This window comes from Conger conger, chromosome 10 (genome assembly GCF_963514075.1).
Source record: "Conger conger chromosome 10, fConCon1.1, whole genome shotgun sequence".
In the NCBI taxonomy this organism is placed as follows: domain Eukaryota; kingdom Metazoa; phylum Chordata; class Actinopteri; order Anguilliformes; family Congridae; genus Conger; species Conger conger.
Window position 1 is genome coordinate 7,901,803 of NC_083769.1, and position 25,792 is coordinate 7,927,594.

Consider the following 25,792-nt stretch of genomic DNA (forward strand, 5'->3'; position numbering starts at 1 on the left):
CGCCACAGCACAAAAAGGGGCCAGGCGAGCACTTAGCGTTGTTGGCGGACCGCTTCCATTACCGAGCAGGTTTTTGCAGTGCATTGTGGGAGGTTAGCAGAGACACCACACAGCTCAAATAGGGCTCAGGCATTGGGAGGGGGTGGAGGTGGGGAGGGGGCGGAGGTGGGTCTGATAATGACGGGACTTCTCGCATGAAAAATGAGGGCGATCTAGGAGACGGAGATCTACGTGGCGCATTACACTGAAGGGAAAGGCAGGACTTTTCAGTGCGTCCACCAACAAAAAAAAAAAAAAAAAAAAAAGTGTTGTCACACCTTTTCCCTTGCTGAAAATGTATTGTGCAAACCGCCCTTTCAAAGACACTTCAAATGCGCAAGAGACCAAAAATAAATCTACGCATCCTCATTTTCCAACGTTCCCTTTCACGATGGTTGCTCCACACAGACGAGGGTCGGACACTACAGGTTAGAGCGGAGAACGGACCCAGTAACGCACGGACGCACGCACGCACGCACGCACACACACACGGCTGACCCTCGCACAAAAACACAATTTACTAGACTAGACTAGTGAGGACTAGGAACCCAGGTAGTAACGGAATGAAAATATTTCAGTTGGGAGTTTTTTTCTCTCTTTTTTTCTCCCCATTCTGGGCATGGAGATTTGATGCGATGACCCCCCAAAATCAATTGACGAGACCCCCCCAAATCAGAGAAACAGGGTTTTAACACAGGTGGGGGGGGTGTCCTGCTCACCTCGTGGCTTGGCATCCTGCTTATTAGCGAGGCGGGGGGTGTTCCTGTGAGGCGCATTATCTGCTGAAGCTGGTTTATATCTACGGAGCTGGGGTCAAGGGCCGTTCAGCACACAAGTTAAACAAGCAGTGGATTCAGACAGAAATAACACGCCTCCCATGCACCGTCCCTCAACGTCCAAACTGACGCGAGGCCCTGTTAATGAGGAGGGGGGGGGGGAGTTGTAATGCGTAATAATCGCAACCATGTATTTTTTGGGGGAGGTGGGGCTTGGAAAAGAAAGGGGGGGAAAGTCAAGAAGAAAAATAAAAAGACATCAGTTCGAGCAAAGCGTGCAAGGTTAGAACTGCGTCAGAGAGAGAGAAGACAAACGTGCATTTAGTTCGAACGGAGAGCATGTAGAGGAGCACGAGGAGAAACACAGCGATCGTTAGAGGAAGCCAGGCTCAGCCCACCGATTAGGAGCGCCGCACAGCTATGGAAAGATAAGCACGTTAGTTTTTATTTACTTCCCTCTCTGACCGAATCCCCAAATGTCAGTTTCCCCACCACAATTCTATCCCAATTACGGCATCACACCAAGAAACCAAGGTCGGGGGTCCTTCCACCTTCCACTGTCCCACCCGGCAGCCCACCACCACCCACAAAAACCCACAACCCAAAGGAAAGGAATGAGTTGCAGAAGCACACAAATGGATCTGTTGCTATGGTAAAGGGGTCGGGGAACGTTACCAGGTCTCGCCTTAGCGTTAGGGAGAAGGGATAAAAAGGAGCAAACGAAACAGGCAAAAAAACCAAACAAACTGAAAACTCACAGACTCTGAAGATATTTTCATCAAGAGCTCGGGCCCTGGTGTTCCGACGAGCAGCATTATTAGCTTCAACTGATCAATATCTACGAACCCAGCATAAAGGAAAATGGCGGGGAGGAGGGGGGGGAGCCACTGGAGAGGGAGGGCTGGTTCAGGAAGAGCGGTGAACACAGTCACTGCAACGGTTTCATATTACAGGAGCTGGCACACGGTGACGGGGAGCAGGAGACCTGAGCTTATGAGTTCATGGTCACCACGGGAGTTCACTCCTGCCCCTGAGAGAGCTGGACGGCGGGTTGCTCCACGTTTTAACCTTAAAATCGGTGGACATTTTGGACACACGAAACCAAGTGAGAAGAGTTAACTGACCTGCTGGGAAAATAAACAGCTCAAGCTAGGGTTTGAAACAGCTGGTAGGTGGTTGACCAGCTACCAGCTCAGACAAGCTACGAGCATTAGCTGGCTGACCAGCTCCCAGCAAGATGATCTTGGTTGAACAGCACATGCCCAGCTAAACTAGCTTAAAAACTGAGCTGGCATAGCTGGGTGTGCAATCAACTACCTTGCAATCCATCGGTATAGATGGAGAGCAAGAACGTGCACGCCCAGTGGTTCTCCAAAGGCAAGAGTGAATACCATTGACCAGAGGACCAAACCATTTGAAAGGAAGAATAGAAAAAGAACACAAAAACTGGCTTCCTCTTACTTCTCCTCCCACTTCCTCTATTAGCACTACGTTCAGCAGCAGAGGAAATGGCGGCTCTCAAGGATTACGGAGATCAGCTCACATGCAGTTCTCCACATTTCAGAGCTCGCTGGCACACACACTGCGAAATTACTGCCGAGTGACTCGACAAACCAGTGAGAGATACTTAAAGGCCCACACCAGTGAGAGATACTTAAAGGCCCAAACCAGTGAGATACTTAAAGGCCCAAACTAGTGAGAGATACTTAAAGGCCCACACCAGTGAGAGATACTTAAAGGCCCAAACCAGTGAGAGATACTTAAAGGCCCAAACCAGTGAGAGATACTTAAAGGCCCAAACCAGTGAGAGATCCTTAAAGGCCCAAACCAGTGAGAGATACTTAAAGGCCCCAACCAGTGAGAGATACTTAAAGGCCCAAACCAGTGAGAGATCCTTAGGAAGCAGAGGGGGAATTAGTCTCAAAAATCCTACGTCACTGCTTTTTGCGATGTATTTTTTCTATACTAAATCCAGGAAGAGAAAGCTGAAGCGTGTGAGCCTTTAATAATAAATATCAGTGCCATTGACCTCTGAACTGCAGAAACCTGCATGCCCACACAACACTTTCATCCCAGTAGCCCCACACAGGCATTGTCCTGCCCAATTTTCCAACAGACCTGGGCCTAACTATTATTTTAACTCCTTTTCCTTTCAGAATTCTGCAGGTAACTACCAATTCTTCAATGAGACTTTTCAGCATGAAAGTCTTCTTTGGCGCATAACATGTAAAATGTACAGGGAGTTAGTGACCAGCATCCAAGTATTTTTAAGTGTTTGAAATGCACATTGCACCTAGGTCTACTTCCAAAGATGCCATTTACTCTATTAGTGCTGGCAAAACTGGAAAACACACCAGCAGACACTAAATAACTGTCAAAAACTACAAGTTACTAACCAAGATGAGCAATCACATGACAGAAAAATGTCTGCCTCACTACAGAATGTAGGCACAAGCTATTTATACTGTACCTGGGTGTTGTTTGCACTCATGTCATAACAAATACTTCAGTTTACAGCAGCTTCACAACGAGCAACATGCTGCCCAGAGATAGCCCATGGCAAGTCTCTCAGCCTCGTCTGATTGGCTATGAGAAAATCATCAGTGGCAAATCAGAGAAGGCGGCACATGCACCAGTAATCAGGAAGAGGACTAAAATTTCAGCATGTACAGTACTGTGCAGAAATCTTAGGCACCCTAGACTTTATTATATATATGTTTCTTTTCTTTTTTGTGTGTTAGTATAAAATAACACATTTGAGATTTCCAAATATTCATTTACAAAAGATTTAACTTTACAGAGAGATTTTTGTATTTAATTTTTTTTTTAAGTTACATATTACTGTAAGCAATTTACTACTTTTCACATAAAAACTTGATCAAGGCAGTCTGAGATCAGAAGCAAGGAGCCAACCAAAGTCTGGAGAAGAACTGTGGCAAGTTCTCCAACATGCTTGGAACAACCACTGTCTGAATTGCAGGACAGCGTTGGCTATCTCAGAGAAGTGATGCAGTTTTAAGCCGAAGAGTGGTCACAAAAAATTAATACTATTCTGCCAAATTGAACTATTCTGCCAAATTACTAAAATGTAATGTGAAATGTATAGTATGTTTATTTTGGACCTTTCATTGAATTATTTTTGAAAGAATCTTATCTGTACAGAAGGTTATACAGGTGCCGAAGACCTTTGCTCAGTCCTGTACTCGCCTGAACTTGGTATGAACACAGTCTGTGACTGTTCACATAAAAAGATTTATCAAAAAAAGACTCTCTGAAACAGTTGGGCAACCATGGTAACCGACATTACACCTGCATGATATTTGAGGTATTAAAGTCCAATACAGCTACATAAGGGACTGACATACATATTAATTGTACAGCGCTTTGGATAAAGGCGCTATATAAATGCCAACCATTTACATTTACATTTACATACGCTTTCATAACCCTCAGGATGAACTAACATTTATCAGTCTCCATTACGTAGCAGTATTGGGCTTGACCACCCAAATATCCAGCAGTTGTAAAATCAGTTACAGTGGAATTGGCCAGATACAGAATGATTAAAAAAAGAAAAGAAAAGAAGAAGTGATTGTGCAGAAACCGTTTTGGCACATGCTGAAAGCAAGGGGAAAAGGTGAATGCGCGTCCTTTAAAAGATAAAGCATTGATAATTAGTCGGTCACAAACACACAACCCTGTGCCTGCCTGCTCAGAACAGCTGTGTCAGTAAATGTGGTTGGCAGGGGAAGAGAAAGAGAGGCCGCAAAGCAGCAGCAAGTGCACTTAGTGAAGGAAGCAGTGTGGTCAACACTACTGAGCAAGGAGAGAGAGGTACAGAGAGAGGGAGAGGGGGAGGGGAGAGAGAGAGAGAGAGGGAGAGGGAGCCAGGGCAAAGAGGGAAAGAGGGAGCCAGGGCAAAGAGGGAAAGAGGGAGAGGGGAGAGAGAGAGGGAGAGGGGGAGGGGGAGAGAGAGAGAGAGAGGGAGGGAGGGAGGGAGAGGGGGAGGGGAGGGAGAGAGAGAGAGAGAGAGAGAGGGAGCCAGGGCAAAGAGGGGGAGAGGGAGAGGGGAGAGAGAGAGGGAGAGATAAAGAGAGGGAGAGATACAGAAAGAGATAGAGATAGAGACATGGAAAGATAGGGCACTGGTGGCTCACCAGAAGGCCTTGCATGCAGCCCCACACCCAAAGCCAATGTCCCTGCAAGCCAGAAGCAGAGTTCAGAGAGCGCACACACCTATATCACATGACAGGGGGCAAGAGTCCCTGAGAGTGGGCACACCCATATCACATGACAGGGGGGGGGCAACCCCTTCAGTTCCTGAGAACACACACACCATATCACACACCTTTAAATATACAAGAAACACCCTCCTACTCAAATACCCAATGCAGTCACTCAAATATGCAAATGAATAGATAACAGAAAAACAGGTACACTTACCAAATTATAATAATACAAACAAATACATAAAGAACTAAAGCCAGACAGACAGATTTTATCTGACCCTTTAAGCAGAGAAAATATTTCCCATACAGGCAAGTTACAAAACATACACAGCAATATACAGTGCACTAACCACAGTGCCATTCCCTCTGTATAACACAATCAATGTACCAAAACATTCTGAACCATTCATTACCCAACCAGTTATTCAGTTGGGTAATCCCCGATCTGTTAAGGGGGAAAATCCATTGCCTGAAATTAATATTCGACAGGAGAAAAGCAAGTCATTAGATTCCTGAATCCATCAAAGATTTGCTTTTCCAACAAGGCAATGCCTTCGGAATACAAGGAAAATCGAGTAACACTTCAGTTGAACCAAGGCTGATGGAACACTGTCATACACGTGACACAACAGCTTTCACAAGGTGGCATAACAGATGATGTCAGTTGATGTCAAATGTAAATGCTACGACCGATAAAACGTACAGATAAAAGTATGGCGGTTGTATGTCATTTGACATAACCAGACGTCACCAGTTATGCCATCTGGCGACAGCGGTTATGTCACGTATGACGGTGTGATGTCAGCCTTACGGGCAGGCGTTACCCAAACGTTTTATTGTTGATGTGTGCTGTGAAGCTGCAGAAACGCTGTCGCCGCGGTTACCCTCGCGATGGTATCTGACGCTCAGCTCGGGCGAAAAGGCAACACAGGAAATAACAACCCCCCCACCGTTCCCCGACCATTTAGACGCCCAGCCGAACAGAGAGAGACCAAACTCCAGACGCCCAGACTGTCCTACAGGGTGACCCAGTGAAAACAACCAAGAAAAATGAAGGCTTGGAAGAGGAGGGGATTTCTGTTCCAAATTCAACCCCTCGCGCTTTACACTGCCCAAAGACACGGATCTCAGATCAGCCCACGCGCCACACAGAGCAGCTGGCTCCTCAGGAAACCGTGTTCTGGGCAGGTCTGGGGTCTGCACTGAAACAGCAAATCACAAACTGAATAAGAACCAACCAATGCTCTGAGAAGATTTTGTTTTTGTTGGTTAGCGGAGTTGTTTAGACTGGCTTTCTGAATTGGGCGGGGCGAGAATGGGGCGGGGGTGGAGGCACAGGAAGCCCAGGAGGACTTCCATCTCGTGACAGCAGGTTGCGCTTCACGCTCAAAGCAAAATGGCCGATATTCCAGCCCTGGGGGTGTCCACTGTGTGGAGGGGCTGGGGGAGGGAAGAGGGGGCGTTGCTGGGGAAACCGCACCAGGTGACCACTGGCCCCTGTGGTGATGGAGCATGCTGTATGGGGCCACTCCCCCCCATTCAGAACGAGCGTCTTCATGCCGCGGGGGACCGTGGCGCCACCACGGTCAGAACAGAACCACAGAACCACAGAAGGATACGGTCGGTCCCAGGGAACAGCGTCCGCCCGGTGAGGAGCTCAGCCATGATGCAGCCCACAGACCAGATGTCCACTGCAACACAGACACATACGCACAGAGACGCGCACAGAGACACGCGCACAGAGACACGCGCACACACACGCAGAGACACACGCACACGCACAGAGACACACACACACAGAGAGACACACGCACACACACAGAGACACGCACACACACAGAGACACGCACACACACAGAGACACGCACACGCACAGAGACACGCACAGAGACACGCACAGAGACACAGACACGCACACAGAGACAAACACACACACAAACACACACACCGAAAAGGTGAGAAACATTGACAAAAGAAGGAAAAACTAAATTACAACTTTATCATATATTAGAATTGGCTATTACTATTTTTTATGTAATTTAACAGAACAAAGTGCAACTTGGGCATGCAACTCAAAAGTTAAAAGTTAGATTCCTAGCTCAGGCACTGGGTACTGTTAAGCAAAGTGCTTAATCTGAATGTCTTGTTTATATAAAAACACTAAACGGTGTACATCATGCTAAAATGAGGCCGACTATAGCCTAGTGGCTAAGGTTAAGGTGGCTAAGTGCCTGGGACCCGGAGAGGTTTGTGGTTCAAGCCTGGAGCAGCCACAATAAGATCTGCACAGCTGCGGGGCCCTTAACACCAGAGTGCTCCCGGGGGGACTGTCCCCTGCCTCGTCGAATGAATTGTAAGTCGCTTTAGATAAAAGCATCAGCTAAATAATTAATGACTTATTACTGAAATGTGAACGGAATGCATATTTGTTCGGTTCACAGTGTTCCCAGCACTTTTGGCACTTTTGGCACAAGCAACTTTAAGACGGCCTCGAACAGTGACTGGTGCCAAATAGTCAAGATGCATCACATTCTCTTCTGCAGATATGCAATTAAAAGCACTTAAGTTAATGATCACTAATTACCGCAGCACTTATAAAAGACGCCTTAAAAGGTTTCTCAGAAGGGCTTTGGCTGCAGAAAAATGAAATATAACTGGACTAAACTGAGATTGAAACTAACATGTTGTTGACAACAGTCAGCTGGCCGGTTACATGAAAAACAAACTTGAAAAGACAATTCTAACAAGAGCAAGCTGATTACATGTTTACGTAATGCATCTAAATGTATAAATATTTATGCATCTAAAATACAGCATAACGCAAGTCTGTCAGTGTCACTAACAGAATTCGTTTTTTCACATAATTCTTCACAGTAAAATGTTTGGCACATCCGAAAAGTCTAACAAAAATAACTTGAGTCAGATTCGTTTAACAGCAATTCTGGCAGACAGGCAAATTCTCAGCGTGACGAGGCAAGCAAATTTAGTCCACACACAGTAGTCCACACACAGTAGTCCACACACAGGAGCTTTACAAAGAGTGCCCCCTGGTAAAGCATCCCTCTGATGCGAGTGTGATGTCTGCAGTTCCTCCAGTTTATAATTTTACAGGTGAAGTGTGCGCCTATGTGCTCTCCCCCACCAGAGCATGTGCATGGAAAGACAGACAGATACAGAGACAGACAGACACAGGCACACACACATACCTGTCATGTTGTAGTGCATCCAGTTCAACATGATCTCAGGAGCGCGGTACCACCGGGTCGCTACGTAGCCTGTCATCTCATCGTCAGTGTGCCGGGCCAGCCCAAAGTCCAGGATCTGAAACGGACGCAGACGGCAGGCATCCTGAACACACGGACAGGACCTGGGGAACACTGTTATCCTGGAGCGGAGATTCGGCGGAATTCGGCACCACCGAATTCACAAGCGAATCCGCAAACAGAGGAAGCTCTATAAAATCTCCAAACTCAGGTCAAATGCTGATCCACTGAATACATGTTATTTGATATTTAATAAAAACTGACATGGTGCAGTCAAGTTTTCACCAGGTCAGATATGTAGGTTTTACCATGTAAATACCACAGCTCAACACTTCACACGACAGGGGAAACCTGTACTTTGAACATACATACTTTGAAAGTATCTACACAGTACTAAACAGCTCAATGTCTTGGACAAATCTGACGGGTCATTCCGTCAAAATTCGACAATTGTTTGGGGTTATCACTCCAATTTTTCTCAAACTTTGTGTAAATGTTTCTTAGATATTCAGTAGAGAACATGGAAAACATTAGCCTCGTTGGATTTGTCGTTCTAGAGATATTGGCTCTCAAAAAAAGGGGGCAGGGGGTGGCACCCAAAAGTCATACATACTCCTCTGTGTATGTATCTCTGTACAGCATGTTGTAACTGTTTCCTCACGTCGCGACACTTCCAAACGTGTGGACATTTTTAGCTCCGTTCTTATCTGGACCTGAACTTCAAGCAGCGGAAACTTAGGGAAGCGTTAAGACATTTCCTGTCACTCTTTTCGCAACAGCCTGTCCTTCTCTATTTAAAAAAAAAAGCTGCTCACCAGCTGCAATAAGGAAATAAGTCTTGGATTTAGCCATTCTGCAACAAGGCCATTCTTCAGGGCCGGTCTAGCCTTCTGCAGGGAGCGTGTGTTAGCGGGTCCGCGTAGGGGTTGTGCGGAATGTGTGGCATGCGGGAAGGCAGCTAACCGCGTCCGCGAAGACTGTGTCACGCACCTCCCCAGGAATCTAAAAAGCGCGTAGTTACCAACCATTGCCCACGTGCCGCTCGCAGACGATTGGTCGACGGGCGCCGTGACGTGGCATAACGGTCATTCGCGTAAAGTCAGAGAACGTCTCGATGTGAATTTCAAAGAACAGATACGGAGCCGGTTTGATTAGAGGCAGGCTGAAGAGGGTTCAGCATACCAGCGTTCTTTATCAGCACATAAAAAAATAAATAAAAAACTTTTTACTTCTCATTACGCGGACTGTGCAACCAGCCCCACACAACGCGAATCTCTCTATGCAGAAGAATAAAACGGCCCTAACCCTCCGGTTCGACCCCTCCAATATCCCCCCTTACCTTCAGTTCACAGTCCTCGTTCACAGCCAGGTTGCTGGGCTTCAGGTCCTGTAGAGGGCACAAGGCAAACTTTCGTCACCTTGCTGCTATTAGCAAAGCACAACGTGACGTTTCGTCACCTTACCATTATTAGCAAAAGCACAGCGCCACAACACGGGGTGAGCTATGCAACTTCTCTACATCAAAACCCCTGCTTACAGAATCACGGCCAGTTCCTCAATTCGCTGAAACAGCGCTCGTGATGGGACACAAACCACACCCAGCAGCTTCCTCTCTCTGGGAGTCAGATTCTGCTTTATAAACGGTGGGTATGGGCCAAACGTTTACCCGCAAAACTACTAAGAACAAGGAAATGTTCTTGCGCGCTGTCAACACGAGACACTAAGAAGTACTGTAGGCGTTAACAGGACAAAGGAGAAACACACTGCAAAAACGAAATACATCGGCTGCCCGTGAAGGCAGCCCAAACTTCTAACAAAACAACACGTGAACAGAATATCACAACAGTACACGTGTGTAAAGAGAGCAAGAGCTATCTTAGAATCCGCAAAGCTTTTAGACGGCTGATCCTTTTAATCCATCTGAATGCTGATTTTATTTGCTTCTCAACAAACAAAGGGCCAAGAGGATATCTATGGTAGGCTCCATCTCGCCGCAGATGTAGCCTAGTTCCCTTACCGCCGGTCCTATGAGGGGAGAGTCAGCCTCCACCCTCCGCTCTGTGTGTTTATAAACGGCTGTAAAACCACAGCGGTGGGCCAAAGCGCAGTCACGCAAGGGCCTAGTAAAACACAAAATGGATGCCGGTCGGCTCGGCCTCGGCTCCGGTTGGTGTTTGCACAGGGAGGGGGTTTGGAGCGAGCCGACGGCACGGCCATAAACGGGCGTTAATAATAAAAACAAACAGCGGGCCGCATTAAGGCAGCACGTCTGAGAGAGAGATTTATGGCACTTTCTCCCCCGGGAATCAATATGGACGCAGAGCCGTAAACGCCAGCTCGAGACGGCGGGACTTACTCTGTGGATGATGTCGGCGGAGTGGATGTACTGAAAGAGAAGGAGAGAGAAGCTGGTCAAACGGATGTTCGAAAAAGAGGGTCTGGGCTCGTGCAGGTTAGGAAGCGGCCATCTTAGGCCGTCTTGAAGAACGATAATACAGGCAACTGCTTCCCAAAAGGATAATGAATACAAAGTGAATAACTAAGTATAATTGTATTCAAACAATAACACGACAAATCAGTCAATAATTAATACATTTTTTTTTAAAACAATAAGAAGATTCCAGAAATTCAAATCCAAGTTGGGTCTAAGTATAAAAGGCAAAGTGAGGGCGGAGAGCATTTCCATGGTGACGTGGGAGTGGCCTGACCTTTAACCCCCGCAGGATCTGGTAGATGAGGAACTGAACGTGGTCGTCTGTGAGCTTCTGGCACTTGACGATGTTGTTCAGGTCCGCGCCCATCAGGTGAGTGACGAGGTACCTGCCAGTCAAACCAAACCAACGGGACTCAACTTGAGAGCCTCATTCACATGACAGACACAAGATGGAGACTCTCCTCAGCTGCATCATTTATCATTCAGAATGGGGTGTAGCTACATGCTTTTTGTTGATGGCTGAACAATGCTTTCCCTTTGCCTAACTGCCATTTTGTGTTCGCTGCTAGGCTTTCTGTTTATGATAAAGCGTGCCAATGAAGTGGGAGGTAAATCCACTCTCAGACACACAATACACCGTGCGCAAAATGGATTCATTTGCATGCAAGATGTGTATGAGCAGGGGAACGCACAATAGTCAACATGCATGACTTGCAGGGGAATGTCAGGGACCATCTAAGAATCTCATAAATGTTTGTGGGAGTCTTGGGAGATTGAGTGCGAATGCGTTTAAACGGTCGAAACGCATGGCATTTTAAACACGCTCGTTAAACGTTTCTCGCCGATCGCCAGGAGACGGCTCAGCGTTCTGCCCATTCTCCACGCTCACGCCAGGGGTGACTAGGACTAAGAAATTACGGCCACAAGCAGTACAATTGGACAGGTAAGTTTAAGTTCAAGCTCAGGTCTCTTGTAAATGCGCTCCAGAGATGACTTCCCCTGTAAACAGTCGGCATTCCGGGCAAGGCCCGGATCCCATCCGTCAATCTACTGGTTCATACAACCTATTTGCCACTGCCTAGCAGTGGCCCGGGGAGGGCGTCTAATAAAATTTTACCACTAGGCCGATTACAAGCCAAAACCTCAGGCAACCAGCCTCCAGAGCTCTGAAAGCGTACACCGGAAGCAGAAATAGCTCACCCCTGAAGCGCATAAACCTGAAACTGCATACAAATGAATGCTGGAGCAGAAACAAAAGCTTTGGAACAAGCGTGTGTGCGTTTGTGGCCGTAGTTCCTGGCTAATGCACTTTTCTTCAGAGTCAACAGCTGATTCGGGAAAGTTGGGGGGGGGGGGTACAGCCCTCTCTAATGGCCTTAGCTATTTGCACATTCGGGGGGGGCAGGGGCCGGAAAATATTCGGCAAGCCCCCCCAGCCCTGCAGGGTAAGTGGTTCAGAAGTTGTGGAAGAGGCATTCACAGAGAGTATTCTTAGACCAGGTCCCTGTGCGCACACTCTCCCATTTTACTCCAGTACAAACCGGAAGGTCACAATAACAAAAATAACTTTCCTTCTCCCACAGTTTGAGGCAGGTTTTGTATTTTTGGACCTGCTGAGCCCACTATTAAACCACCCCGGCATTGCTGGTGTGCGTTTGTGTGTGCGCGCGTGTGTGTGTGTGTCCGTGCGTGTGTGTGTGTGTGTGTGTGTGTGTGTCCGTGCGTGTGTTTTTCTGTGTGAAGAAGGCAGGCACAAAAACATATATGTACACACATACACCCAACTTTTTTTGTGGCTGCGTGCATATTTTGTATGTGCATGTTTGCGTGTAGGAGGATGTATGTGCATGTTTCCGTGTGTGGGCGTGCACAGATGCATGCGTGTGCTGCTGTGCGTGCGGTTATATTGACAATGCTTAATATCCATCATAATAACAGAATAACAAGTTGGTAAGAGAAACCAATTCATTTCAGATTTGTCACGATGAAAGTGCACCTTAATACTTGTGATTGTCATGGAACTAGTACATGAAAAAACTGGAAATGGAAACTAACCAACACTTTTGACAGCGTTTGCTACTTTCGAGAGTTTGCATACAGCAAACGGTTCAAAGACACGGTGTGGGAGGAGTTCAAGATGGCCGCAGGTTACCTGGTGCAGCTCGGTGAAATGAAGAGAATTCTTGCTATTGGGAATTTTGGACGCCTTGCAAGATGGCTTTGAATTATCGCTTACATTCCAGCAGATGCGCACGAATTCTGAAACCTGCCTACGTCTCTGCTTTCAGCGTCGCGGAAATGTGCCACCTTTTAGCGGTTGATAACGCGCGCACACCACTGATACAGAGAGATAAGTGCGATACATAAAACATTTCAAAGCAAACAGCTGAGGTGTGACCAAAACACAAAGCACACAGCTGAGCAGAATACTCCCTGGAGAAGGCTGTACTGACACATTAACTCTGCTCTGGCATTTATAAACAGCCAGATACACTGTACACAACTCGCTGTGTTTTCAATCAGGTATAAAGAAATAAAGGCCACAGGCTCATTCTGTAGGAGTGAGAATTGCGTACGGCGCAGTCTCAGTACGACTGCCCACCGCGCATTTCACCAGGGAGGGACGAATAAAGGGCCGATTACTCGGTTAAACTTTAACATCTGAATAGAAGTTCGCTGACCCAATTTCTGACACACCTCTCCATGCCCGGTATGTGCGTTAAGGCCCGGCCTTATTCGGGGCGGACTGGTTTCCAGTTCGCTGATATCCACTGACAGTCGCCTCTGTTCCCGGGAACGCTGCGTCTCCCAAAGTCCTGAACTCACACGGCCTTCGCCCCGGAGCGCCCGACGCTTATCTGAGCGAGAGGAGAGCGCTGCAAACGAAACCGACACTGACGGGGGGGGAGAGGGGGGGGGGTGGAAACCTCCAGCCCAAATATACCCCAACGCGCATCACGTCCCTCCAGTTTCTCTTGGCCCAGATTGGGCACTTATATTTCGACATTGTACTTGATCTTCCTTGGCATTTTTTGGCTGAGGGACCGGTTCTCGTCACGGGACGAGTGCTTCGGTGTGTGTGTGTGGGTCAAGCTGCAGACGGTCAAAATGGAATCTGTTACCGTGGACACCATGGAGGACTGTGTGCAACAGGTCGCCCTGCTTAGATACTGACGTTCTACACACACACACACACACACACTCTCTCTCTCCTCAAGGACACACACAGACACACACACCTACACACTCCTCACAAACACACAACACACACACAAACACACTCCCCTCACGGACACACGCACGCACACACACACACACACACACACACACACACACACACACACACACACACACACACACACACACACACACACACAGAAGTGTGAGGAAGCGTAGGCTGAGTCATCAGCTGCTCACTGAACTTCCTGTTCAAGGACTTTTACCGAACAGCAGCGCGGACTGGGCAGCGGCACTCTGAAGGGGGGGGGGGGGGTGAAGGTGGGTCAGAGAAAGTCAGCAGAGAAAGAGATGCACTCACACGTCGTTGAACTCCTCCAGACTGGTGGCAGGTGTGAAGACGTCCAGTAGCCCAATCACCTGCAACACAGAGACAAGAGCACTTTGACCCTTGACCTTTAACCGCCCTGACCTCTGCACGGACAGCGAGGGGCAGAGCCCCCGGAAAACCGTCCAATCAGAGGCATTGCTGACACACCAGTCAATGGGGCCCCGCACTAAAGCAGTTCACCACCTGGGCCTGCACGATGCAATTAATTTAGTTAATTGAAGCTTTGTAACCCATTTTTGAGCATAAACCATCTGCTTGGGGGAGGGATGGCAGAGGTCTGGTGGAGATTGTTGTTGATAATGTGCGAAGTGAAAATTAATGTTAAAAAAAAGACTATTCCAGGGTGTCTCGGTGGCGCAGCCTGTAGAGCACTGACCGCATGCTCATTGCGAACCGCGGCATCAGCGGTTCGAATCCGACCGTCTGACATTTGTCGCATGTCTTTCCCTCTCTCGCTCCCATTCTTCCTGTCTCTCTATACTATACTGTCCAATAAAGCTGAAAAAGGCCGAAAAAATATCTAAAAAAAAAAGAAAAAAAAAAGACTATTCCACCAGAATTTCACTTACTACAGAAATATTTTTTTTAGACTGACATGCACTTTATTTATTTTTTATTACGCAACAGAAATTTGACCTAGATTTCCCTGTAAGAGGAAGAAGTTGTTCCCCTCGAACCGAGCTGCGTGTAGAATTGAGCAACACTGAAAGGGCTGTAATTTGACACCACATGTACAGAACATACGGATGAAAACAGATCTGGCGGTTTTGTACTCCTGAGAGCAACAGTGATATTCTCCTCTACTGTATGTCACTGGATAGGAACAGCGCTTGCAACGAATGTCAAAAAGCTGAACAGAGCTGCATTTCCTTTTTAAACCTATCCGCATCTGCCAGTTGCCTTCATCTGAGGTTGTGAGCGCAATCACGACAGGCAAGACTTTCCAAAGAGTAATAAAACCTAGCCAATGAGGATGAAATTAGCCTTGTGACGTTCTGTCCATTCGCTTCAAGGCAAGGCTGCCTGTCCCGGTTCCTGGAGATCTACCATCATGTAGGTTTTCACTACAAACCCTAACAAAGCACACCTCATTGAACAGCTAGAGCAGGGCTGCCCAACCCTGTTCCTGGAGATCTACCGTCCTGTAGGTTTCACCCCGACCCTAACAAAGCACAACCAATTCAACAGCTCGAAGTCTTGTAAGCTAGTATAATCAAGTGTGTCAAGGTCGGGTTGAAATGAACATGGTACAAGACACAGGATTCCCCAGGAACTGTGTTTGGGCCCCTCTGTCTGAAGGGACCTACTTCCTCTGTTCACAGGCAGACAAAATTGCGAAACAGTTTGGATGTGGCCAGGTGACTCTACAGAGACGAGAGGACACAGCACCTGCGGGACAACGAGCCGCCGCTCACTGAAGGACACCGAGCGCTCCTTTCTGAAACCCGAGGAGCGGGGTACAGTTACCAGCGGAGTTGTATTTACCGCAAAGGGCCCTGTGGTTAGTGTAACTGGAACACGCACCAAGCGCATCTATAGGATGACATTTTCAGCTCTCACCAAGCAGCTAGTAAAGGCTGCTCTGTCTGTCTAAAAAACTTTCAAGCACAGCCCAGAGCCGCAATACAAAACCATTCACAGATAACCCAGTCATGATTGGCTGAGAGGGCACGCAAACATAAAGCTGTTAACGTGGATGTATTGAAAGAGAATGACATGGCAGGCATAATCTACCAATTAATTGTATTGAACTATAATGTTAGCTTGTCGACGTTAGTTGTAACTATTTGAGTCGGGAAGTTAGCTACGTCGCTGCGATGGAGGAAAGACTTTGCTTGGGATGAGCTGCAACCTATATACATCAAATTGCGCGCTTTTATTTTGATATTTAAGTACATTTAAAACTTAAGTAGTCAAGTAGAAATTGTGTGGACATGAGAGTTAGATTCAAAATTAGTCACAAAAACAAAATCCAAATTGTTACTTAACAAGCAATTATGTCATCTTTATCGAAAGTGCTTGTTGAAAATCAAACGTTTTGTACGTATCAAAATATCACTCGATCCCACCCAGGGTGTGTCAAAGTGTCCCTGAGCAAGACACCTGACCCCCAGATGCTCCTGACGAGCTTTGCATTGCATTGCAGTCAATCAGCGTTGGTGTATGAGTGTGTCTATGAACGGGTGAATGAGAAGCATCAATTGTACAACGCTTTGAATAAAGGTGCTATATGAATGCCAACCATTTACCAAATTACTGCACAGCAGGTGCAGAAACTTGTCATTCCCCCACAGTGAGCGGTGTGTGCACTCTCCTCTAAGCACAGGGATCGTCTTGCGTTTTTGGAAAATAATCAGGAAAAGCATCGTGCTAATCACTGCCGAAGTGAAACGGAACCGCGTTTCATTAATATTTCATCACAATGTACCCTACTGTGTTCCCCAGTTGTGCGTTACATAATAACAATGTTGTCAGAGTGAAATAAGACCACGCAAAGCAAGGTAAGAGGCACTCAAAAGCATCCCGGACACTGCATGGCAGCACATTAAAAACTGAACTATAATCAAATCCCTGGTTTGAATTTGAATGTAATTTGAATGTTATTTGAATGTTTTGGAATGTTTTGCCCATCCTTCTGAGAACCAGAGCTTTTTAAGCATGAATATGTACTGTCCTTTCATTCTGAGGAGTACCCAGCAAATTAGACCCCAGCAAGTTCTGTTTCTCCAAACACAAGGCAAACAGTGCTTCATCTTCCTTTGCCCATGCATTCCAGTTTGTCCCCACAATAATATAATTTGCCGCTGACTAAAGGGTGGTTACAGCGTGTCCTTGTGCATCGCGTACAAACGGTTTGTCTTTTAATAGACTAGCTCCGGGTGTACTAGGGAAGCCATTACAGCCGCTGATACAGTTCAGCGCCACAGCCAATTATGAGCTGAGAGGATTTCACTGAGGAAACAAGCATCTAAATGAATACTGGAGCTCAACACAATCTCAACTCGAATCCATCAAAACCTCCAGAGACCTTTCAATCACTTCCCTTGCCACTGTGTACATCATGTTGCAGGTGTGTCTGAGAAGTTGCCAGGTACAATAGTTCAGGGCCATAGGACAGCCCCTGATACAGAGAAACTTGGACAAGTGTTCTCAATCTCGACTATAGAGGCACTTCTAATAGCTTGTCTGACGTGCTGACTTGTAGCATACCAAGTCGGGACGGTGTCAGTCAGGCTCGCTCCCGAGAACGACTCCTGCTTTTGTGCAAGCGCGCGCGTGAGTGTGTGTGTGTGAGTGTGTGTGAGTGAGTGTGTGTGAGTGAGTGTGTGTGAGTGTGTGTGTATGAGTGAGTGTGTGTGTGTGTGTGAGTGTGTGTGTGAGAGTGTGTGTGTGTGTGTGTGTGTGTGTGTGTGAGTGTGTGTGTGTGTGTGTGTGTGTGTGTGTGTGTGTGAGTGTGTGTGTGTGTGTGTGTGAGTGTGTGTGTGTGTGAGTGTGTGTGTGTGTGTGTGTGTGTGTGTGAGTGTGTGTGCGTGTGCGTGTGTGCGTGTGTGAGTGTGCGTGTGTGAGTGTGTGTGTGTGAGTGTGTGTGTGAGTGTGTGTGTGTGTGTGTGTGTGTGTGTGTGTGTGTGTGTGTGTGTGTGTGTGAGAGACCTAACGCACCCCCACACCCACACCAGCTGAAGTGGGGCACATTGGTGAATAGAGAAGATATGCTTCTTCATTTGTCACCCCTCTAAAAGACTCTGTACCACGACGCTGGGTGGAAGCGAGGTTAAAAGGGAAGCCCGATTCCCTCTGAAATACAGGGATATTTGCTGGAGGTGTGCCCGGGGCCAGGCACGGTGCAGAAAGACAGCAGTCGTGTGGAGGCGGGCCTGGCTGCAGAGGGGCACCCACACTGGGGCATGTGGGCTCGTGCCAACCAAGAGTCTGCCAGGGGTCTCAAATAAAAACCAGCGCTGTTGCCTGGGAACACGAGGGGGGGGGGGGGAGGGAGAGAGGGCGGGAGGGAGAGTGTGGGAGCAAACAAACTCCGTACACTCCAGGGAGGGTATTACACCCATCCATCTCTTGTATGGCAACAGTGAATATTTAGGCACGTCTTCTCGTGCGTGTCCTGTGACCTCGGTTGTGCATTTACAGGAAATGCACATGCATTCTTTGTGGGGCAGGTTTAATGCAGTTTGAGGCTTTGTAGCTGGGATGGGATTTAAATGAGGAACTATCAATGTGTAGGACAGCAAAAACACTCTGCTGCTATTGTAGTACCCAGTACTCAGACCGCTAATGTATGCATAACTTCCTAGAAGGCTCTCCACTGGTTGTTGTTATCATTACTACTACTACTACTACTACTATTATTATTATTTGTATTTAGAGTGCACGATTATTACCATGATTAACAGGCCGCAGGGCCCCGCAGTCTGCCCGTGAACCTGAGCTCTGCAGCGTGATTCAGAGATAATGACGGCCACGGTTACACAACAAGCACCACTACCCTTCAGCCACATCTCCCTGCCAGCGCATGAAAAAATGGAAAAACAGCGCAAACGGAAAGAATTCGTCCGCCGACTCTCCCCCCCGCCCCCAGGAGGGGTGGGGGTGGGGGGCTGGCATGCAGGCCTGCAAACATGCTCCCGTGCCTCCCCGCATTCCTCCAGGAGTGGAAAAGGAAACGCGCCAACAGCGGCCTCATCCAAAAGAACACCACTGTTTCCAGGGCAGGGAGCTCCTTTATGTTCTGCTCCATGTTCAACAGAGTTATTGCACCACAACTGCACGTTCCTCCATTCGGTAAAATGTGACCCAACAAAGCAAGGAACCGCGGCTACTGTTTAGCACGCCCTTTTGCTCGAGCTTGGTAATATTTTGTGTTCCTGGAAAATCATTAGAGAACCGAATAAACGCGTCCCGTTTCAGATCGCCCGAGATTAAAGAACCCGGATCAAATTGCAATGTAAAGCGAAAGCAACAGACGCGCAACCTTGGCTGGTTTTGTGACGTCAAGCGGATTTGTTGTATTATTACCAAAACACAGGACACTGAATCTGAAAAGATAGCTTGATGGAAACTTTACTTAACCTTTAAAAATGAAATGGAAAAACGGCCTCTAATAGACTGGAGGGGCTTCAGCTGAGAGGTGCACTCTAATCTGGATTCACTCAACATTCGCTCTTAACTCTGACTGACAAATAAGCCGAACATTTAATATTTAGCAAATGCTCTTATCCACAGTGATTTACAAGAACTGGCAAACAAGGAGGCTCGAAAAACAGACAAACAACAAATGGATCATACCACTTATGAAAGCAGGGGTGGGGTTTGCTGTTCCTGTAACACAGAACTGGTTTCCACGTCAGCTTCTAGTCTTCATAATGCAATTATCCCATTCACATACATATGAACTGAAATGTTTTGGTATCTTTTTTTGATAAGCTCGTAAGTGACGTGATAACTGTTCTTGTGTCCCGAAACAAAATCATCCAGTGGATTAGTCCACAAGTCAACCGTTGGTGGAGAGCGCTAACCAGCTGAGGAAGGGGAACTGGTAGAAAGACATGAGCAATGAAAAAGAAACTGTCCTCCAGAAAGGGGCCTCCCCAACCCTGACTTACAGGTCACACTGGACCACTGATCACCTGGCTGCATTTGTATTTACTTGTATTTATCAGGGGCAGTGCATGCCCCTGATAAAAAAGGAAAAGGAAGAGGGGTAGCAGAGGCCAGGGGAAGAATGAGGAGAGAGGGAGAGGACTCACGTTCTCGTGCTTCATGTGTTTGAGCAGACGCAGCTCGCGGTACGTGCGCTTGGCGTGGATGATGGACTGGAACGGGCGCGAGAGCTTCTTCACCGCGATCTTCAGGCACGTCTTCATGTCATACGACGAGCTGTCGGGACAGAGAGAGAGGGAGAGGAACCGCGTGAGGACACGTCACCCGGTCAGCACCGACGCAGAACGACAGGAGCGCAGGGAAGAGTCGGGTCACTGCGCACAGCGAGGGCCTGAGCACTTCTGCTATGAGACGGAGCTACGCAGGCAAAGCACAAGAAGACTGCTGTCAATAGTGAAGTTTAGATGTTCATAAATGCATTCATCAAAGTTTACATCTTAATAAATAAATACAAATTGAGCCAATTTGACAAGAACAGAGTCACTATGATTTCCTGGAGCAGCAGTTCGGCGGGGAAAAATGCCTTGTTAATGAGAGAGGTCAGAGTGGTCAAAGCTGACAGGATGGTGACAGTAACGTAAATAACCACACATTACAACAGTAGTATGCAGAAGAGCATCTCTGAACACACAACATGTGTTTGGATAGTTAACTTTGGTCACTTTTGCTCTGTCTGTTTGTTTCATCAAAAAAAAAATGGCCCTTGTCCTTATCTTTGTTGTACAGGTAGCAGTTGAAATTGTACTTCCCTCTAGGGTCTTTCAGCGAACTTATCCCTGGTTATGGGTATGCACTTTGTTGTATGTCGCTCTGGATAAGAGCGTCTGCCAAATGCCAATAATGTAATGTAATGTAACAACATATCATATGTCTAAGTGGATAGGCTACAGCAGTAGAAGTCTAAAAAATAAGTGTAATAAATACCTAATAAAGTACTCACTGAGTGCACAATACAAAATCAGTTCAGCCTTGCAACCACCCAAATAATGAGCTATTGTGAGTAAGTTAACAGGAGAACTGTGTTCTCTCACAAATGAGCACTTTGTTTTAAAAATGTTAATTTAGGAAGAGCTGCACTGGCGTGGCCTCACGCGAGTGCAGTGGAGTGAATCAGCTTTTCCGGGAAGCCTGCAGCTGGGCCAGCTTCCCCCACTGATGAGGCAACAAAGCCCAGGCAAATTAGCATTCCACCTGCAGCTAGCCTCAGGGCACAGCCCAGCAGGGAGTGTTACGCACACCATCCAGACAGGGCGGAGATTTTAGGAGCCATTTTACACAACTTTGGGCTCTAAAAATCATTGTGGGCGCAACACTTTTGCCCCGGTTGTCTTTTTGCAGGACAGAATGGCACTTGATACCTTTAGGCAGAAATGTTCACAATTGTGGACCTTGCCACAAAACTCTGGTGTCAGCTCTACTGTTAATTAGGGATTTTGATCCCTGGTTCAAATAAAAAAAGAAAAAAAGAAATGCATTTGGGTCCGTTACGCAATGGAAAGTTGTGTTGTCCCATAACGCCTGACCTGATCAGAGAGATCAAACAACAGGAAGTGGATATTCGGCAGGAGGAAACAGCACAGATGACACACCACACACACCACACACACACCACACACACACCACACACCACACACACACACACACACACACACAGTAGACCACTGTTGGTCAACAGGCAGCTTCAGTAAACTTGTATCAACCCAACAGCTTCCCTCTCAGGTCACAAACAGGTAACGCAAGGTACATTAACTAGTTTTACGCACCAAAAAAAAGCGCATTCCACAATTTGCAAGTCAGAGACCGTAGATATTTGTAAACAAAGCCAAGGTTGAATGGAACACACTGTAAACTGCGCACAAGAAACATTTTGGCATGAATTTTCTTTCCTCATCTGTATTTGTTCTTTGGCACGATCAATGTCAACACACGCTTGGAAACAAGCGCAGAGGTACATATGCAGAAGGCGTCATTATTTATGCAAAGTCAATTTAAGTTGTTACAGATCCCATACTAACAACAATGCAATTACACAATGTTTTAGTCCAGAGTGTAGGGCTGTCAACTGCATATTTTGAAACCCGAATTTACGCACTATAAACACAGGCAGAGAGTGAGTCAACATGTCAGCGAGCCTTTTTCAATGAGAGGAAGGGATTTACAATGGTCTTGTAACAATGTTTTAACACAAAAATCGCACCTATTGTACGGCTAAATGGCAGTAGGACCGTGCAGTGGCCTTGCACCTGACCTTTGGTTTTACCGACGCAGACAACACTTTCGCTTCCCTCCTCGAGACTTCAGAGAACGGCAAGTCTCGCTCCCGCGGCCAGGCACTTCCCTTCGGCGGAAACGCGGACAATAAGCTGCAGCCCACACAGGAGTGCTTACACGAGCGATATCTGCTTTGAGCAGACATTTCACAGCAGTACAGACAGAGACAGAGACAGAGACAGAGACAGAGACAGAGACACACACACACACACACACACACACACACACACACACACACACACACACACACACACACACACACACACACACACACACACACACACACACACACACACACACACACACACACACACACACACACACACACACACACACACACACACACACAACAAGATTAGGCACATTTTCACAGCACAATTAAACCCCAGGCAGAACGTTCCACACAGAGTGACTTCAGCCAGGGCCCTTCATGGTTCCTGGTCTCAACACTTCGTCCCGAACCCGGCACAAACAGCTCCCCAGCACCAAACAGGAATTCCTCCAGGAAGAGACTGAGGAAAGAGACCAGACTACAGTTGGAAACGGCTGCCCTCTCCTAACCTCCCGTCTCGACCCCTCGGAGGTTCACTGTCCGATTCAGACCGTGGACGTCCTGTTGGCAGCATGAACACTTACGTTACATTTCAGTCATTTAGCAGCCACTTTTAATCCAATGCGACGTACAAGTCCACAAGTTCCTCAACGAGTGAAAAGCATCAGATCAATACAACAAAAACCATAATCATAGGCTGTGTTCGGAAATGGATGTCTATACACAATATAGTCCACTATTTATAAGGGGGGCGGGGGGGTTCAGCCCTTTTTGTAGGGCCAGGGCTCACTGGTGGGACACACAACAAAAATAACGTACCGGGAGCGCGCTGCATTCGACACTTGAAACTCTGCACCTGTTTTATATGCACCCACTGCAGGGTACACGCAGTATATGCCAAACTATTTTCACTGGATATTTTAACATCTTAGGCGGCGTTTTCATAACCGGGGGGGTCACAGAAAGTGCAGTCGTTCAATAAGGTGAACAAATTCATTTCCTGAACTGACTGAATTGAAACGGCCTCAGACCCAACCCTTGATTTGTAACAGGATATGCATATTTTAAGAAGGCATCTACGTCGATTGCAAGCATGCACAATTAATCTTATTCACATGTCATTTCTTAAACAGAGTGTGGGAATTATATGAGAGATAGTGGAGCACACTGAGCTCAGAATAATGCAATCTGTTAAAATGGACTGGGGAGACTGCAGTTTCGACATCCAACAACTTCTTCCTCATAGTCAAAAACTAGGAAGACGTCGTTAAGACATCGAAACACCAGCGTCCCCTCGTCCGTTTAACTGAGTGCATTTCTCTGAGCACTGTGAGTTAAGGGCCTTGCTCAAGGGCGCAACGGCTGTGCGGATTGTGACTACACCGGGGATCGAACCTATGACCTTGCGGGCCCCAGTCACGTACCTTAACCACTACGCTACAGGCTGCCCAGGAAGCCTCTGCATACTGGGAGTGGAGCTGGATACAAAACCCCACAGAGCCTGCACCTTTCAGCCCAGGTCTACAGCCAGGGAGCCCTGCCCTGTGTGAAAGGCCCTGTTTGACACGCTAACACACGGGATGAGCAGCAGCCAAACTGGTTTTATTCGTTAAATAATTACCCGTCAAATCCCACTTCAGCAAAAGAGCAGAACACGTTAGCCTTTGCATAGGCAGGTTCAGGACTGCTTTCACCTCAGGCTAACAGCAGAGAAAAAGGGGCTAAATGCTAACAACAACAGGGATACAGGCTAATGGAAGAGAAATGTGAACAGGGATAAAGGCTACAGAAAGCCAGAGATTACAGATCTTTTTGTACAGATATTAAGAAGTATTTTTATCACACAGCGGGTGGGTCAATAGCTTGCATTTAAATGCAGAGGCGGCAGAATCTGTGGGGTTGATACGGAGTTAGATTCCATTTAGCTTTTAGGCAAACTAAGCAGAAGGTACGCTTATGAGTAGGAAATGGCCATTACCCTATCTTAAATGTTATGTTCAATATTAATTCAGAGTTGGGGTCAATTCCGTTGAGGGATTGACTAGACTGGAATTGAATTGATCCGACCCAAATTCAGCTCTCACACCCCCCCCCACACCCAAGGTTTACTCTAACAGGGGCGGCCAGTGCCTTTACCGGCTGGGTAAAGAGCCGTACCGGGAGGTCCCAGACTGCCCCACAGCTACAGAACCTGCTCCACTCCACTGTGTGACTAACATTTGTGACTCAACAACTTGCACAAATCAGATGGCACAAGGAAACAAGAGCAGAATGAAGGCAAACTTGATTTCCTAGGCGTGACAATAATAAACATTACATAACAATCACCTTGTTAACCCCGAATGGGCAGATGCGACCTGCGCGTTACATCTCCTTCAACGGACGGACGCCAGCATTATATTTGATCATATGACCGTTTTTCAAGACACACAAGCGTTGAAATGCATTGGGATTCCTCTGCCTTTCAACGGGTTTCCTACAGAGTGCCTTCATCCATAGTGGGCTACCCATGTGGACTCTGGCATCTTTCAGCAGACCCCCTTTCTGCTATGACAAGATTAAGTGTGCACTGCTGATGGAAAATGGTCAATGGCATTTATATAGCGCCTTTATATAGCTCCTATATCCAGAGCGCACTACAATTCATGCTTTTTGTTCACTCATTCACACAAACACTCACACACCAACCAGCTCGTCAGGAGCATTTGGGGGTTAGGCGTCTTTCTCAGGGACACCTCGACACACCCAGGGCGGGATCGAACCCTCCGACTGCTCTTACCTCCTGAGCCAATGTCGGCCCGCTGAACCCAGAAACTTTGGGTTAGAAATGTAAATTACAGTCAAAGCAATTTTCTCACTCCCTGATAAAAACAGATTTCCAGAAGATTGGCACTCCACAAAAAGTGTAATTCATATTATTAAAGGGTAAGCCAAGTGCTTTTTGTCACTCACACTCGAAGCTAATAAAATAAATTCGCAGAATAGATTTTTTAGCTCGTCTGCACTTCTGGTCGTAGTTTTGGTGAATGCAAGAGTGGTTGAAGACGCTCAGAGGACGCTCTGTGAACGCTCTGAGAACGCTCCGAGAAGCTCTAAAGACCCACGGGCAGTCATATGAATATGAATCCTCGCTGAGGGAGAGTAGCTGAACGCCTGCGGTGTGTTCCAGCTCATTCAGAGGCTCTGCTTCAGCGCTGACTCACACACATAAATCAGGGTCAGAGATGCACAGTTAGAGCGGCCCCGTCAGCCTGCAAGGAACAGCAAACCTTCAGATTCCTGTGCCGGGAAAACATTTAGGCAGTCTGGAAGTCCCCCGAGACAGCCAAATTTGAATGCAGCTCTCCTTGCATTTTTGAATCGATAAATCATCTGCCACGGTGTGAGGGTGGGGTGGGGTGGGGTGGAGTGGTCAGTGGCTCTGGAGCCTAAGGGCTGTGTACAGGCTGCGTAAGGGCTACGTAAGGACTGGGTCAGGGCTGCGTAA

At 47.2% G+C, this 25,792-nt stretch overlaps 1 protein-coding gene across 2 annotated transcripts in view; it reads right to left on the reverse strand.

Annotated features, from left to right (window-relative positions):
• Positions 1-25,792, reverse strand: part of LOC133139215 (mitogen-activated protein kinase 14A) — a 41,351-nt gene that overhangs the window by 7,372 nt on the left and 8,187 nt on the right. Inside the window, exons 2-9 of one of the 2 annotated variants that reach the window (XM_061258609.1) lie at positions 20,069-20,198; positions 14,280-14,338; positions 11,016-11,127; positions 10,664-10,693; positions 9,647-9,694; positions 8,251-8,365; positions 6,664-6,735; positions 759-838 (exon numbers count right to left, since the gene is read on the reverse strand). In XM_061258609.1, coding sequence (XP_061114593.1) covers positions 759-838; positions 6,664-6,735; positions 8,251-8,365; positions 9,647-9,694; positions 10,664-10,693; positions 11,016-11,127; positions 14,280-14,338; positions 20,069-20,198 — 646 coding nt within the window. Of the gene's footprint in view, positions 1-758; positions 839-1,573; positions 1,654-6,663; positions 6,736-8,250; positions 8,366-9,646; positions 9,695-10,663; positions 10,694-11,015; positions 11,128-14,279; positions 14,339-20,068; positions 20,199-25,792 lie in introns of both variants that reach the window. The other variant, XM_061258611.1, reaches the window with a different exon arrangement.